Raw genomic sequence first — 18,807 nt, 5'->3', positions numbered from 1 at the left:
ATCTATTATTAGTATTATTTCAGAGAGTTTTATGATTTGAGAAAAGGTTAGTGTGTAAATTTAATAGGTATACTTAGCTTTATACAAAACAAAAGAACAAGTTAATGTCTGTGTCTGTGAAAAAAAAATGGTATAAAATATAATATTTTGAAGCCCCTGGTATACTGGCCAATTTGAACATTAATCCTAAAATCCATTGGTTTCAAAACACCTTCAGTGTTCACCTAAACTGTTCCTGAAAATAATACTCCTACATTCTGCGTTTTATCATTATGCATCTATTAGCCTGGTTCTGCTACTTTGATTTCCATTGCTGCAGGGCAAATCCTATTTGTTTGATGACTGGAGTCCAATTTTTTCTCATGAGTGGTAAAACATAGTTATTCAGGATAAATTATACCCATTTCTCACCTGTAATATCTTAGATTTAGGTCTCTGTGCACAAGTTTTAACAAGTTTAGATGAAAGCGTAGCTTCGTTTTAATGAGTTTCAGTGTATTTGATTCTCAATTCCATATATTTCAGCCTGTACATTTCTTTTCCAGTTAGACATGTAACAATTTTCCCCTTATTTCTCCCCTGACTTTTCCTGTAAATAGATGCCCACATCCACAAGTCATCTGCTGCCTGCTTACTCTATATAGCCATTCATTGTATGAACAGCGAGTGGCCCTGCTGCCTCTTTTAGTCGCGTAGTGTGGGAATGTCTTTGGTGTCAGAGCTCAGTAGTTATTGAAATCCCTGTAGGCTTGTCTCAAAGATTAATTGATGGTTGGATCGATCCTGATCACTGTGTCTTTGAGAGAACAAAATCCCCCCTCAGCAGGACCGCTAGTCTTGTTAATGTTTTATCAGGGGAAGTTTTGCCCATTCACCATGTGTCTTTTTGTTCATACATCCAGCCACGGTGAGTAATGGGAATCTTTGCTGGGCATGGCGGGAGTTGAGGTATTTCAAAAGACGAGCAAGCGCTTCACTAAAACGACCTGCCCCTTTTTATCAGTGAGTGTTTATGCTAATGCCCTAGTGATTTTTCTTACATCTTGGGTCAGAATTGTTTCACCTGAAGCCTTGACGGAGGCAGCTCACTCTCCTGAAATGACATTACGGAACTGGAGAGCGAGTCAGAGCGAGTCTTATTAGATCAGCTGTGGAATCCGGCCTTGGGGGCGCCCATCAGTTCTTGTCAGTAAGGTCGGCCTATTAGTCACTCGGCCCATGACAAGACTCCTTGTAAAGGATAGCTGACCCCCTGCAGTGGGCCAAGTGTCTCCCCCAATAGAGACATGACCCCCAGCACCGAGAGGGCAGAAAGGCCAGCGCTTTGTGAAGGGATGGCAGCACAGAAGTAGCTTTGGGTGTAGGGGGAGGACTGAAGGGGTTCTCCTGCCCCTAGAAGATCATCATGGGGGTTTCTACAGGCTGACCTACCCCTGACCTGCTATGTTAAGAGGTTAGCCTGCCAATGACTCCCTCTACAAGGCTGACAAAATGGCAGGATACCAGAAAAAGAGAAGAAGAGAGTGAATGAGTGAGAGAGAGGGAGGAAAAAAGCACAGGGGCCCCTCCAAAGGAAAATCAGATAGCCAACGATGCCACCGATTCAAAATCTGTTAAGTAGGCAGGAGTTTGAGGGGACAGATAGACAGACAAGGATCAAAAGAATCATTGGCAGCTTTTTTGAAGTCTTTTGTCTTTTGAATTTCAGCTGTGTGCTGTTATGTAAGACAGCCACTGTCCATGAGTGCAGGTATGTGTCGACACCAGGAAGGCTGACGGATGAGCTCTCTTTGAAGCCGTGGCTCTTCCTCTCCCTCTGGAGCTAAAGAGAGTCATACTATACCAGGCTTCTTTAAAAAATAAAAAAATAAAAAAAACTCTTTGACTATCTTATGTGTTATGAGTTCAAAGACATTGTTAACTCATCACATGAATTTGGCTGCACTGAAATGTTTATTTTTCTTGTTAAACTATTTGATCACTATTAGTGCTATGAGGTCTGTTAAACATTTTTGCTATCTATTTTTATTTTGTAGTCTAAATATTTAGGGTTTTAATGATTTGTTTTGCCATCTACCAAATGGTTTATGTTTTTGATGACGATTCACATTCTCCTGTCTGTTTTGCTGTTTTTAAACATTTAGTGTTTTATGTCTACCAAGCGAGGTTGTTTTTGCTTGCGTTTTGTGTTTTGTCTGGGATTTATTTTTTTCATATCAGTCAAGCTTTGCAATTTATTTATTTTTTTTTGCCCATTTTTGTTTGCAGTCTGTAAAACATGTAATGTTTTGCAGGCAATTTGTGTTTTGCCATTTCAAAGACATTTTTTGTTTTAGTGATTACACTGTAAAAAATAAGTGTAATTTTAACTGTAAAATTTTGTAAAAGATCTAACAAAGCATTTAATGTAAATTTACAGTAAAATTCTGTTAATTATACAGCTTTTAGAAGTAAAAAAAGAACAAATCAATGTATAATTTACAGTCTAAAACTGTAAACTGATATTCCCAGAATTCCCTGCGTGACACTCCACGTTTGAAAGTATTTTGTTTAAATAATCATGTTTTTAAATAGTTCTTGTTATCAGTTATGTACATTTGAGCTTTATGTTACATCTTCTGTTGCTTAATGAAAGTTTTTTGCATTATTTAAGTATCACGTGTGTTACCATGAGGGTGTTTTGTGTTTCCATAAATGTGCACCTTCTATATGTTAATATATACTTCTGCTTGTGGTGAAGCTACTTGTGATGAGCTTTGATACTTCATGTGGCTTTCTCTTATACAGTACCATCTTTATTATTATGGTGGTTGTCAGTATTTTCAAGGTACAAAACAGATTTAATTTTGTGTGTTGTTGAATTTACTGGTTTATATTCACATTTTCTTGTTTGTAAATTACAGCTTTATATTGTAAAATTAACAGTTTTTGACGTAAATGTGTTTACAGTTTTCTGTATTTTTACAAAATTATTCTGGCAACCACAGCTGCCAAAAAGTTTTTGTAAAAACAACAAGAAATTTTTTACAGTGTAGCTATCTTGAAAAAAAAAAATTGGCATCAGTTTTCATGGTGCCATATCTATACTGTGTGTTTTTTCTGCCTATTTGTGTTGCCTGAAATTTCCTTTGCTATCCGTCAAAAATTTAACGTTTTTGCAAGTAGTTGGTGTTATAATGTTTTTGAAACATTTTGTGTTTTTGCAGGGGCTTTCATTTTGCAGTTTTTAAAACATTTTGTGATTTAGACATCTGTTGTCTGTTAAATATTTTGTGGTTTTATCAGTGTTTCCATTTTGACATTTTGTGAACATTTTATTATGCATCTACCAAACTGTATGTCTTTTTCATCTTCTGATCTAAAATCTTTCTCTTTTTTTCATTTTTTTTTCAGGCAGTTTGTGTTTCTCAAAGTATATTTATGTTTTTGCAGTTTGCTGTCTGTTAAATATTTAGTGTTTTTGTCAGTGATTTTCATTTCACCATCTGTTAAACATTTTGTGTTAGCACATTTTTTGTTTGCCGTTTTTAAAACATTTCATGTTTTGCGTCTGTCAAACATTTTCCAAACAGGTTTGAGTTTCTTTAGTTTCATTTTACATTTCGTGTATTTTATATCTCTTGTTTTGCCATCTGTTAAACATTTTATTTAACACTGTTTTTTGTTCTAATTCAAATAAAGTATTGATATGGAGTAGACATTGTATTCGTTAATGCGATAAAGGCATTAGCAATTAATCGCAACATGAAAATTTGATACCGGCATATCCCTGATATGGAGTAGATTTCCTGGAGGAATGTGTTTGTATTTATATTCATGCATTTCACCATCCTCAAATCTTGTGTAGGCAGTTGGAGCTCAGGGAGATGCTAATGTTGAGCAGATGCAGTGCTCTGCAGTGACAGGTGGAGTGGAGTGTCACTCTTATCTATTCCACTCATCAATCTTCACCATCTAACCATCCGAGATACACTCTTGTAATACACCTGCTTTAAAATGCACACAGTCGGCTGCATCTGTTGACATGGGCTCCACAGATTGGCACAACTCATTGAGACAACACCCCTGTCGGCAAACAAATTACACATACATGGGAATTCAAGTAAACACACAATGTTAAAGAGATAGTTCACCCAAAACCTGTATGACTTTTCCTTCTGTGGAACAACAAATAAGAAGATATTTTGAAGATCTTTTTTTTTTTTTTTTTTGGACCCCATTGACTTTCAGTGCATAGACAAAAACAGTTTTTAAAAGTTATAAAGAATGACAATTTTCATTTTGCAGTGAACTTTTCTTTGCCATGGCTCCTCATTCCTCAACTGTGGTCATCGTTTTGGCAGCTCGATGAATAGCCAAACTAGCTTGTGATCGGCGTGAGGGGAACTCTACATTGCCTTAGCATTTTCACTCTTGCTTTTGTGTTTGCTGGCAAGCCAGAGCTGAATCACATTAACACAACAGAGGGAATCAGTCATATTAAGCCATCTCGCTGTCACTTGCTTTAGAAGCTCCGCTCCTCTCTGCTAAGCAAGCGTGTCAAAACATAAGATCCATGTAAAATATGATTTGAATGAGGAGCTTTGTTTTGTCTTTTTTTCCCTGCTTGTCATTTATTTTTCTGTGGGCTTGTTTATCTTACTCTTTTTCTGGGTTGTGGTCCCACAGGGCTCAGGCTGAGATATTAAACCGCATTTTCAGGTGCCACCACCAGTTATGTTTTGATTTCAAGTCTGTTTGTGTGACGTAATGACCGCAGGCACCTCTGAACGCAGATTTGGGTGAGAGGAATGCTGGGTGCCGAAAGGGAAATGATGAAGTCAGGCAAGTTTTTCCCAAACAGTGAGAAAAAACATGACATCATTGTTTTAGTTTGAGCAAACGCAAGTGACAGAGACAACTTCACAGGCAATGCGTAATGTCACCTGATTGAATTCTCAGACGAGATGACAGTGTAACTGCTGCCAAGACCTTAACTATGTCGATTTTCAGCTATTCGGCGGGCGTTATTTGCTTTAGGATCCAAAACCACTGAGTAGAAGCTAAAAAGCATCTGTCAGAGCATGTCTTGAGGGAGAATATTTATGTAGTACAATTTATCATATATTAAAACTGGCAGCCACAGTATACGAGCTCAGATGGGCATATTTTAGGTGATATGCTTCTCTCATTATAGATGGAGACATTTCAGTATCATAAAGCATCACAGATTTATGCAATAACTATTTATTCCTTTTGGTGACTTACTATTTTCTCCACTGTCACTTCTCTGGCTTGATTCTCCACTGAGATATTTACCTCAGAAAACCCTTTCCGGCTGCATGAATTCTTAAATGGCCCAAATGAGATCAAGAACACGCATATGCTCTTAAACCGAGAGGTTGAGTTTTCTGAGGAGCTGTGCTCAAGTTCATGGCAGGACTGGGGAGTGATTGACAGCCTCTCTTTTCTTTCATCTCAGATTTCATAGATGCATTTGGGCGTTTCAATGACAACACATCTTTATTCCGAGCCTCTCAGGCACACACCTCCTCCCCATCTAAATATGCTCCTCAAGCTGCAAATTGGCATTCTGGGACAGTTATTTCACTCAGCCAGGAGTGTGCATGGAAAGTCTTTGAAAAGTTTTCCCTCTGCCATTGTAAAGAAAGACACGTTTGTTTCAGAAGAAACACGCAATTTCGAGCCAATGCCTTATGGAGTTGCTGTGTAATGTCACCCATTTTGATTCGGCCAACAGAAGTGTTTAGAGATGTTCTTTTGATAATATTACAAAGGAGGTTTTGTGACACTTCTAACTGCGATTATGATTCAATCACTACTTACATTCATTTAGAAATTTTGTGTAATCATTGTATAAATATAAATCAATATAGCAGTATACTGTTTCCAAACAGGCATCGTGAAAACCTCTGTCTACCATTAGTTGAACAAACAGAAAGTTCAGTTGTTCATTTTCTCTTTCTCTAGGTTACATCATTACACCATTTGGTGGCAACAGTGAGTGTCATTTGGAATGAATCATTTATTCAACTATTTTATCCCAAAACACTGTTTCATTACTGAATGTAATGCCACAGTAGTTACACTTTATGTGAAAATCGTGAATCTATGAATAACTAATCTTTGCTCTTTAAACAGGGATAGGGGAACATATGAAACACAAGTTCGCCCGCCCATCCAGTCCTGATGGTTAATGGTAAACGAACTTGGCTTGCTGTCTTTAATGGAGACTCGAACCCATGGCTCAGTTTGAGCACCGAGTTCAACCTCCGATTCCATTACTACCTAGAGGGAGAAAAACAGAAACAGAAACTAACTTACTTTAGTTTCCATGTACTGTAGGTGATGAAGGGGTGTGTAAGTTCACATTCTTAAAGAATTATGTCATTTGTGGTATTTAGGAAACAGAATATGGGGAATTATCAGGAGGCCTGCTGCTCTTGGATATGAAGTTTTTTTTTACTATGGAAAGAACCGGTGGGAGGGGTTCAAGAAAACTTCTGTTTCTTTTTTCCTCACTCTTATACTGTCTTTCCAGCCCTCCCCTTCATTTGAGTTCTTCAGCAGCGTGTTTTTCAAGTGGTGGATAGGGCATTGGCTTGCGGATGGAGAGGAAAAGGGTTAATGATGTTTGCAACAGTTCAGGCTTCCCCTTGAAGTGGGAGACAGTGAAAGGAAGTGTTCAGATTTATGGTTGCAAGATTTGGCCAAGGCAGCTGCTTTCACCGTGGCAGTTGACCAGAAGCAGAGAACGGAAGCTAGAGAGACTGTGGCTGAGGCTGTGAAGAGTTATAAATCACAATAGGAAAGTGGCATGAGACGTACAGATATATACACATATACAGTAAATGACAACTGTTTTATTGCATAGACTGGTTAAAGTATACACAATTGCTCACTATTAGTTCATGATGTTAGGATTAATCTGGAATTGGGCACTGACATGTACTTAGATGAACAGATTTGTTTTAATTATTATGAGGTAATAATATGTCCTTTGGCAAGAGCTGCTTAATACCAAAAGTGGACTGTGATAGTCTGGTCTTACGAGAGAATAATTATGTCTGCTTAACCCTGCACAATTGTATTTTTATGTACATCAAATGTTTATTTTTTTCATATGATTAGTTGCATCAAATTTTCTAAAGGGATTTTTTAAATAGTATTTAGAGTGCAAAGTATCTCAGACTTGGACTTTTTAGCATTGTAATGACAATGACAATCATCCAAATAAGAATCTGGGGTAAACAGATCAAGGATCTTGATTATTTGTAATGAAACACTTCTTGAGAATTCAGAGGGTTTGTTCAGAATCCTTTAATTACATCATCACTCTCCGGATCTGTCGCCCAGGGAAGCCCATTAGCAGCGAGCCCCATAGTGATTCAATGATGTGACCGTTGTGTACTCAAGAGCGCCTCTCTCTGTGGTTTGTGTTTTTCCAGCTGAAGTCCAGCAGTGCTCGGCTCTCCCCCAGCTGAGATGAAAATAAATCATTCAGGGAAAACGTATGTGTTGCCTGCATCCCCTCGAAAGGGTCTTATAGAGTCCCAAAGTGTATTTATGCACAGTTCTATGATATTTTTTTAGTCTGTCATACACAAAATGCAGTGAAATGTGTGCTATAATTACCCAAATGATGCAGTTGTAAAAGTTTGCAAAGTTTGAGACACTTTGTACTTTGTTATAGCCATAACTTTCACTTTTGAGGGCGATTATTAGGCTGTGATACAAAAACTAAAATAGAGGACATCACATGGAGATTACCTTCTCTTCTTTGGAGGAAACGGAAATATAAAAATGTGAGTTGAATGCACCTCCATCACCCTACATTGTGTTTGAATATTTATTTACTGTATATTAGTATATATAGTGTGTAAAAAGCCAATTTGGAGCACATATGTTGACTTAGACTTAGGTTAGCTAACATGCTAATGCTAGTAGTGCCACCAAATGAGAGCATTTTAAACATTACTCCTCAATGGAAAATTTTTACTGTTGCTAGTCTTTGAAAATTCATACACCTGACTACTAAATGCAACCAAGAAAATCATAAATTTGTCTTAAACTGGAGCATTCCCAGCTAACAGGACAAGTTAACAAGTTTCCTTCTTTCTGAGTGAAAACAGCATCTATTCAGGTTGGAGAGTATCTGACTCTGAGGAGAAAATGATTCCCATTTCTTTTGCCTTGGCAATAAACCGAGATGTCAGATATTTATCACGTTGCCAATTTAAATGTAGCCAATATCTGTGTAATGGGATTTAAACCTTGATGTATGCCAGAGTTGTGGTGGATCCCTGCAGTGGAGTCCTCACTTGCTCCAGCAGAGCGATTGTGATGTAATGCTTCAATATTGATAACTGCCCTCAGAGCAGTGGACTCTAATTGCCTATGAAAATATTGAGCTGTAGGGCCGTCATTTAATCTCTTCTCCTCTCAATTCAGCTGCTCTCCATCGTCTTGTCATCTCCGCTGCACGATCACGAGATAAATCCACCGTTTCAAACGGATTCCAATTTGAATGAAAGCCCCCATCGCAGTGATGCTGTCTAAACAGTCTCTTCGCATTCAGTGGTATTAGAGCGATCTGGGTATTTTTTCGGCATGCAAAATCTTCTAATCTGCTTATTGTTTTTCTGACCACACATTAAAAGCTGCATGTGGTTGTCAGTCATTCTGATCTACTTTAATGTGTGATTTAGGCTAATATAAAAATGTGAAATTTGAGATTATCCTCCAGTTTTAAATCTACTACAGTTTACGCCAGACTTCTGTTGCACATTTTTGTTTACTTCATTAGTAACTTTGTACAGAAAAGTATTTTTGTGCTGTACATGTGTACATTGACCACAACAGATTAGTATATTTATATAATTCATACTTAAAAAATGTATGAATTACACTGTGTCAGATCAAACATGTTGAGTCAAAGTGCCATCTGCAAACAAACCTAGAGCTAATTTTATATTTTATATATATATATATATATATATATATATATATATATATATATATATATATATATATATATATATATATATATATATTTATATATATATATATATATATATATATATATATATATATATATATAAAATCCCACTTTTTTAATATTTCATACTCTTAAACAGCAAACGACAAACAAAGAAAGGGACAAAAATATGATCTTTTGTGCTTTCAGTTCATTAAAGAGTTTTGGAAAATTGCATCACCTTTCTAGCAGAATATCAGCATATAAGAATGATTTCTGAGAAATCATGTGACACTGGAGTAATGATGAAGAAAATTCAGCTTTGCCATCACAGAAAAAAATATATATTATAAAATATATTATGTTAGAATCCAGTTACTTTAAATTGCAATAAAACTTCACAATATTACGGTTTTAACTGTTTTATTGATAAAATAAATGCAACTTTTCTTAGCATAAGAGATCTTTCAAAAACATTAAAAAATTCAAAAACTTTTATATGTATGTATGTATGTATGCACTGTATGTAGATTCTGATATCTAATGCAATAACATTCACACATTATTTTTTTTATTTTTTATTTTTTATCTTTTATCGTCCAGATACTTCTTATGCATGTCAAGTTCCCTGTTCCTTGGCATAAGCCAATGTGAAAAGGAAGTCAGTGTCTTCAGAAAGCACTCTGACCCCTGTATGTGAGGAATTTGACCCATTCTGCTTCGCTGCTGACCACAGAGCATCCCTCAGGCCGAAAAAGAGGAGAAGTTATTCACCCTTCTTCTTTCTTATCAAGGCCTCTAGGCTCTTCCTCGACCCATTCTTTGCTAAGGTTTTGTGTATGTCTGCGCACATTGGTTAGCCTCGCCGGTATGTGTGTGTGATCAACCTTGGATTGAATTTCTCGATATCTGGAATCCGTGCAAATCAGTTTCGTTCCAGATAGAAAAAAGGATTTAGAGTTATAATCCAACATCTTCAGGCTTCATCTTGTCCCTTTTACGTAGGTTGGAAAAAGATTTATATTTCCTTATGAATCTCATGCTGTGAAGAACCAGGTCCCCATAGTAACGGCAGAATGGCATCAGTGCAAACAGCCATTATGGATGAGCGTGTTGTAAACGCTGGAGCACAATGACGACCGAAAGGGCCGTGTTCCATTTATCACCATGTTTGAGACCTGAAAGAGAAACTGTCACTATTACCTCGGCGGAGGTCGTCACGGCGATGTCCCCCCAGGGCCTGGACGCATTATTCAAATGTGAAGAATCTAATAGAGATGCCCCTCTATAAACACTTGCATGTGAAGATGGTGAGAGAGAATCGGTCTTGAAGTGAGAAGCACTGAGAGACCCAAAACACCCTTCAGAGATTTATATGCGGGAAGGTCAGGGGTCAATCAGCCATTAATCAAGGCCAAAGAAAAGGATTAAATAGCCAGGTCTCGCGGGCAGATGAGAGAGCGGCTGATTGAGGCGTTTAAAAGAGTGTGTTGTGTCTGTCTAAGATTACAGAGTGCGAGCCGTAGGCTAAACATCCATCTGAACCACGGCAGAGTGCTTACACTATAATCAGCAGGCCAGAGGACCTCTACAGTGGTCAGTCATACATCAAACAAAGCCAACATTGAGCGCACAGGGAAAGTTGGTGGTATTGCAATTTAGGAAATCTCTTTAATAATGGATTATTATTACTATTTTTGTTGTAGGCTATATTAAACTACATCGGCCTAACAAAACATTTTTGCACACTTAATCCATACTTTAAAAGTAGCATCTACAGACAAATTATCTTTTCTTTTGTGGTCTATATATACATACATACATACAGGTGCATCTAAAAAATTGTGAATATCATGAAAAAGGAAAACAACTTATTTCAAAAAGTGAAACTTTCATGTATTCTTGATTCATTACATATGAAGTAAAACATAAAAAAAAAACAATTAGCTTTAAATTGGATGATGATTAGTTTATAGCTCATGAAAGTCAAAAAATCCAGTTTCTCAAAATATTAGAATATTTACATTTGAGATTCATCAAATAATCCCATATAAAGTATAAATTCTGGTTATCTCTTGTTCTTTGAAACCACAATAAGGATAATCTAAGGGGAAGACTGCTGACTTGGCAGTGGTCCAGAAGACGATCACTGACACCCTCCACAAAGAGAGTAAGTCACAGAAGGTCATTACCGAAAGGGGTGGCTGTTCAAAGAGTGCTTTATCAAAGCATATTAAATGCAAAGTTGATTTAAAGTTGAAGGAAGAAATTGGGAAGGACAAGGTACACAAGCAACAGGGATGACAACAAGCTTGAGAATACTGTCAAACAAAGCCATTTCAAACATTTGGGAGAACTTCACAAGGAGTGGACTGAGGCTGGAGTCAGTGCATCAAGAGTCACCATGCTTAGACTTCAGAAAAAGGGCTACCAAGCCTCTTCTGAAACAGAAACAACATCAGAAGCATTTTACCTGCTTGAAGTCCAGTGTGAAGTTTCTGAAGTCAGAGATGATTTGGGGTGCTGTGATGTCTGCTGTTGCTGGTCCTAAGTCAATGCTGCTGTCTACCAGGAGATCTTGAAGCACTTTATGCTTACATCTGCTAACAAGCTTTATGGAAATGCTGATTTCATTTTCCAGCAGGACTTTGGCAACTGCCAACAGTGCCAAAATCACTTCCAAAAGGTTTGCTGACCATGATATTACTGTGCTTGACTGGCCATCCAACATGCCTGACCTGAACCCCATATGGAATCTATGGGAAATTTTCAAGAGAAAGATGAGAAACAGTCAATTCAACAAAACGAACGAGCCGAAGGCAGCTATTAAAGAAACCTGTGCTTCAATAGTGCTTCAGCAGTGCCACAGGATGATCGCTTCCATGCCACACCTTAAGCTGAGTTCAGACTGCACGATTTTAGCCCAGTTTTTGGCTTGCCGACAGGTTTTGAGAAATCGCTGACAAATGGCCGAAATCACAGGCAAATCTGTGCTCGTTCACGTGAGTGACAATCAAGAAGTGTGAATGAGCAAATACGCTATCTGAGAGAATCGCTGATGAGAATCGCCAGTGAGAATCGCTGATTCAAAATCATGCTGTCTGAAAAGTGTTCTGACTGAAAACTACATCGGCGATGACCGACAGCCAATGAGAGAGCAAGATACAGAGCAGCGGGGAGTTCCGGGAGGAGTTATAGACCACAATATCAGCAAGCATGGCTTCATTTCAGAAAAAGGCTTTCTTCTCGGTCTATTTGGACCCATGAAATGGAAGATAAATTTGTATAAATTTAGCACAAGAACCCGTGTTTGTTTGACGTTTCATCTGAGCTATCGCAGTCTCACGTGAAAACTTGCGATATCGTGTTGTTTCCTTGTCACATCTCGCGGGTGTTTGGTTGTGAAACGTAGTTTGCTTAACAGAGTTTTCGGCGATTCTTCCTATTGTAAAGTCATGCAGTGTGAAACCTTCTGTCGCCGATCCATCGTGCAGTGTGAACACAGCAGTGACTGAATGCTGGCTAAGATAGTCATGCAGTGTGAAAAGAACAGTGACCCGACTACTTTGAAAATCGTGCAGTCTGAACTCGGCTTTACTGATGCTGGAATTTTTGCTTAAGGAGCCCCGACCAAGTATTCAGTGCATAAATGAACACACTTTAATGAACTTTAGCTTTCTGTTTGGCAAATCCTTCTTTTTTTTTTTTTTTTTTTGATTGATGTTAGGAAATATTCTAATATTTTGAAATACTGGATTTTTGACTTCCATGAGCTAAACTCTAATCATCAAAATTAATATAAACAAAAAAACTTATGAAATGTTATACTTTACATGTAACGAATCTAGAGTATAAGAAAGTGTTTGATATTCTCATATATATATATATATATATATATATATATATATATATATATATATATATATATATATATATATATATATATATGAAAACAGTAGATTCATGAATGAGGAATTACACAAAAAATGTCACATTTCTTAGACTTATTCATTTTTATTGACAAGTCAATTATTTATTAGTGGCAATGTGTGTGTGTGTACATTTAATTTTTTTTTTATATTTAAATTTAACATTTCCCTCAGTCAGCTGTGTATGTGTATGTGCTCTTTCTTTTAAAATAAATGTCACTTGTTTTGACATTTTGTTATCCATCACAGTGACATTCATACATTTTTAAGCAAAGCTTAAGTGTGCAAACATTTTTAGTGGCTACTGTATGTGTCATCACCAGAGCTGTGTGATGCACGGAGGTGCAGTGTTTTCTTTATTTTTTTCAGAGGATGTTCTTTCTATTTTGTCTTGTTCAGAGACATGACTGCACACATAATGGACCTATTTCACATTCACGTACTATGTTCTTACTGATATTTCCAGGGCATTGTTGATTATCGTTCTTACATCTATGTAAAATAAGAGTGAAATAATAATTACTTTCACTGGTCAAGCTTGAGATTCCTTGCGCTGTGGTATTATGCAAAAATCATCCTCCTGCTGTGCCTCCATGGGAAACGTTAAAAGCAAGCCGTGGTTCAGATAATAAACATAATGTATGCTGTTGTTCTGCTTCATATTAACTTAAACAATTGCATGTAGACTACATATGAATTCACATATGCGTCTGTATATGTGTGTGCCATGGCTCGTGGCTTGTGTCATCACCACCGTCATTGATTTATAGGTTCAGCTGGTGTCCAGAAGCATCCATGGCCCTCGTGTCATAACATACATCAACAGACACTAACATGCCTCATTTATACAGTACACAGAGTGACCATAACTACAACCACATTGCGCTTTCCTATTATAGATCGAGCTGTGCAGATCGTAAACACTTGTCACAATCTGAGAATCTTGATTGTGTCATTTTGAAGTCCATGGTGAATGTGAAAGTCTGCTCTAAACAAAATTGCCTGATCTTGCTATTACTGATCAGACTGCTCAGTGGTGAGACTGTTAGTCTGTGTGACACCCGGAGGGTGTGAAGGGAGAAAACACACACCAGTGTCCCTCATATCCACGCACACTCATCTGAGCCCAGTCACGGCTGCTTTAGGTTTATTGCACAGCATAGACAAACGGCTTTGATCTCTAATGCGCAGTGCGCTGCATTAATTATGAATCATTCCTCCAGCTGAGCTGCAGCGAACACCTTCAAACGCTCAGTGAGTGATGCAGTGTTTTCGTAGGCCCCCAGGATGGCTCCGGGACTGCATGTATATATACATTTATCTGCATGAGCAAAATAAGAGAGCTTTGCAAAAAAACTTCTGCCATGCCTCCGAAGTATTCTGCTTCTGGATGACCTCCAACATTTCTTCTAAGCCCACGGTTACTCGCACTGCTAGAAATTCTCATATACATCACCAAAAGCCTCTACCATGTGTGCGCTATTCCCAACTCAGTGGACACATCCCTGGCAAGCTAAGACAGCCGTGTGAGGTAATGATAAAGCTGCGCGACGGTATCCAATTGACCAGGGTGTAATATTGGAGAAATGACCTAGTTCTATTTGGGCTCATATGGATCCTGTAGTGGCGCATGCTGTTGTAGAAAACTGGCTGCAAGGCCTGTTCCCCAGCAGCAGTCTGATTCGTTTGGAACAGACACATTGATTAGTTTTTTTAGTTATTGGTATAACATATTGCATGGATTTGAATGACATGGTGATGTTGTGCACGAAGTGTACTTGAAATGCATGGAAACAGAGCAAAATTTGTACAGCATTATTTTATCAGTTCATTCATCCTCAGGAAAACAAAGGCAGCACAACATGTTTTGAAGGTAAAACAAAAAACAAAAAAACATTTTGTATGATATCCATAACCTATTTACATATTATAACAGAGCTTCTAATGTGTCTCCTAGTGTGAACAGCTAAAATAATCGAAGATTACAGATTACAGAGCAAAGATTTAAATAATAGCCATGGGATAAATGTAAATAATGCATCTGAAGGATTATCCCTGATAGAAAACATTTGTTGTCATAAATTATCAACATAGCCTACATTAAGTCATAAATGTGAAATAAAATCAACTAAAAAGTAAAAAAAAAAAAAAAGTTGTTGATAATAGGTTTTGTATTTTTTATCTATCTATCTATCTATCTATCTATCTATCTATCTATCTATCTATCTATCTATCTATCTATCTATCTATCTATCTATCTATCTATCTTCGTATTTCTTTAATTTCTTAGTCACTATTAATAATGACATATTGTTAATTAATTAATCGCAGCATGGTCTCACTTTAGAGGCTCTTTGTTTAACCACATGGGCAGGCAATGCTCTTTATTCAAGGAAACGCTGTTACTTTTTCTTCCGAACTCTCATGTCCGTGGGCAGAGCGGCGCAGGAGGGGTTAATGTTCCCCTCACGCGTCGCTGCTAAATGTGCCCGCGTGAGCGTCAGTGGGAGTCCCCTTCACTGGGTCCCTTTGCAGTAGTGTGGACTGGAGAGTTGTAGAGAGAGCCGAGCAGAAGCGTGAACAAACAGAAGTAGTGCCATAAAGTGAACATTTGACACTAGCGCAAAGGTTTTTACTTTTACCGCGTGGATCCGTCTTGTACTGCCATCAGAGAGGGACGCCGAAAGCTTACAACGCGCGCGCGTCAGCTGGCATGAGCTAACCCACCAGACATGGAAACCAAACCTTTCTTGTCATTGGGTAAGTTTACCCTCAGACTACTAAAAGATGTGTATTTTTTCCACTCGAGTTTCTTTGGTATGCAAGATAGAGTTTTATAGTTCACTTTTTAGTCCAGCACGACGAGAAAAAAAAAAGAAGAATTTAAAAAAAACCCCACGAAGGCTAAAAAGAGACAAAACTGCTTTAGATCGCTCATTATCGACTCTGGCTAACGTTATATTTGAGGATACGTTCGTGGCGAATGGAACCTAATGCAATCGAAATCAATGATGTACAGCAGTCAAGTGCACGGCGTGGAGCAGGACATTTGTTTTTAAATCAAACTCAAGGTAAACAAAAGTTGGGCGTGCAGAAGCGGTGGCACGCGCGCGGATAATGACACCTCATTCAGCCTCGCGCTTACTCATAAGATGTTTTATTATTGATATGCGGTATCATTTGACATATTGATAGCGCTTTGACTGCTGTGTTGCAGAGTTGAAGCTCTTGCTGTATTATACGTGCAGGTATTGGATCCAGGCGCATCATTCCTGTCACTTTCCTGGCTGGAACGCAGAGAAATTCAGACGAGTGTGTGGATGTGTGATGATGATTTTTCGTATTTGTAAACGCATAGCAACATCGCGCAACGACCTGAAATTCAGCGCAAAATGAAATGCGTCGGATGTCAGTCTGTAAACCGCTTAATCATGTCTTTGGGGGGAAACGTTATTACTTTATTAACTACAGCTAATATTTTTTTCTCGTCTGTAATTTAATCTTTACATTTATTACTCATTTTATCATTTTCCCTTGTACGTTGGTGTCAAATGATGCCGCGAGCACCGTTTGTGTACGAGATAACAGTTCAGTTGAGAAGTGAACTTGGACAAACTTTGGCGTTTACTGTGAAGCGGAGTTCACTGTTGAAAGCGACGCAAACCATTGCAGAGCATTAAGGTTCAATTTGAAATCTATTTACAGCGACTAGATTTAATAATAAAGTAACTTTGTGTTCGAGGAACGGACGCTGCGCGTGTTTCAAAAATGTCCTTTTTAATCGACGGCTGGCTGAGGCGAAATGTAGGTGTGGTTTCCATATGATGTTATTCCATCATATTAAAGGAGTAGTTCACCAAAAATGAAACGTTTTTATTTACTCATCCAAGCCTGTATGACTTTATGTCGATCTAACACGAAAGCTAAATTTGTGAAGAATATTCTGGCTGTTCTTTTCAATATAAGTGAATGGCATCTGAGACTGACAGGATTAATCAAGGACAGAAAAGCACCATAAACCAAAGTTTAAATGAATCATATGCTGTTTAAGGCGGCATTTATATGATTATAATGACTTTTTGTTGTTGTTGTTGTTGTTTTTGGAAAAAAATAGACTAATAGGCAGGAGATTTAGATATATAACTTCACAAAATAATTAATAACCTGGATGTGTCTTATATGTCACAAACATGGCTATTACTCATGCAAGAATGTGGTTGGGTAAATCAACATGTTCGTCAATAAATGATGCACATTACTCTCTTATGCATATGAGCTTACTTGCCATGCATGGAGATAAGTTGAGCAGTCACACATGATTTAGTTCACACACAGAGCCCCGCATACTGTAAGAATAACCAGCATGCTCTGCGCTTTCACTCAGTAATATAGGCAGGACTGGTATTGTGTCTTTAGCTCTTTCATGCGGGAGTCGTGTTACACCTTGACATACATCATCACCCCACCGGTTCACTGAGATGAGAGACAGCAGGAATGCCGGGTTTCCCGAAACCCCCCGATGTTCCCAGAACAGTACTAGAAAAACCACAGAGCTAAGCGACATAATAGACTATTTGTGAAGGTGTGTTTGGGCTTTGCATGTGGCTTTTTATGTTGGGACATCCAAGACAGATTTAATATGTGGATTTGTGATTATTATATTGGTAAAACACTTTATTTTATGGTGTCCTTGTTACATGTTCTTACTATTAGAATAACAATAAATTATGGGTAGCACTTTATTTTACAGTCCTGTTCCTCGTGTACATACTATGTACTTATTATAGTAATTACAATTACTTTGTAATAACTAGGTACTAATCCTGAACCTACCCCTAAACCTAACCTTAGCCCATGTAGTTACCTTGTATAACCAGAACTTTCTTATATTAATAAACTGTAAGTACATGTAAGTACACATACTGTAAATTAAAGCGCAACCAAATTATGCATAATTAAATGTGAGAAACCCTTAGCCAAACCCTAATTTTAACCCTAGTCATATCGTAAGTACATGTAGTTAGTTAATATTACTCCGTACTTACATGTATAACTACACTGTAACAAGGACACCTTAAAATAAAGTGTAACCATTATATTTTTTATAGGAATGTATTTTAATAGTAACAGATGAAGGTTTATTTGTATATAGTTCTTATTGGCGCAGTATGCTTTACCCTTCATATAATCTGCACTTTAGGATAACATGGTAATTGTTGTAAGTCCTTGTCTTTAAAAAGATTTGGTGAAAATGTTTTCATTTGATTAACCATAATAAAACATATGAACCTTTTTTTTAATAATAAAGAATATTTAAGAAACCCTGAATAATTATTAAATAAAATAATTACATATTTAAAAAAATATATCTCTTTAAATATAATTATGAAAACATTTAGCCATTTTGAATATGAATGTAGTATTGTTTAATAACATTTAACCCTGAATGATAATAATAAGAAAATCATCTAAATATTTAAATATATATATATATATATATATATATTATAAAGAAAAAATTAAAATAACATTTAACCCTGAATTTTTTTAATGTATTTATTTTGTATATCGTTTTCTATTTTAATAAGCAAATTTTGTCATAACTTATCTTATAAGAAAAAAAAATATTTAACTCAAGATTTCCAACACATAAAGCATGTTGCTGCTTGCAAGCGGGGTGCTATTTCCTGAGGTCTGCTGTATGTGTTGAGTGTCATGGAGCAGACCCACTGCTCCGGCCTGTTAAATTCAGACACGCAATCATTTAAACAGGAATGACATTACATTTAAAAATGCTTTTGTGTAGGTAATTTAGCAGAGTTTCAAATTGCAGTGCTAGATATACTCGTGATGTTTTTGGTCTTTGCACAGCATGCAGAACAGGTTGGGTTTATTAACTTT

The 18,807-nt window shown here is 37.3% G+C and overlaps 1 protein-coding gene across 5 annotated transcripts in view; it reads left to right on the top strand.

Moving 5' to 3' along the window:
* Window positions 1–18,807, top strand: part of rxraa (retinoid X receptor, alpha a) — a 150,043-nt gene that overhangs the window by 34,619 nt on the left and 96,617 nt on the right. The window contains exon 1 of one of the 5 annotated variants that reach the window (XM_026196296.1): window positions 15,366–15,666. The exons of 3 other annotated variants lie outside the window; for them this stretch is intronic. In XM_026196296.1, the coding sequence (XP_026052081.1) occupies window positions 15,639–15,666 (28 nt within the window). In that variant the 5' untranslated portion in view covers window positions 15,366–15,638. Of the gene's footprint in view, window positions 1–15,365; window positions 15,667–18,807 lie in introns of those variants that run through there. One more of the 5 variants, XM_026196293.1, reaches the window with a different exon arrangement.

This window comes from Carassius auratus, chromosome 21, assembly GCF_003368295.1.
Source record: "Carassius auratus strain Wakin chromosome 21, ASM336829v1, whole genome shotgun sequence".
NCBI classification, from domain to species: Eukaryota; Metazoa; Chordata; class Actinopteri; order Cypriniformes; family Cyprinidae; genus Carassius; species Carassius auratus.
Note: the sequence above shows the minus strand (reverse complement) of the source record. Positions and strands in the feature narration are given on the sequence as shown.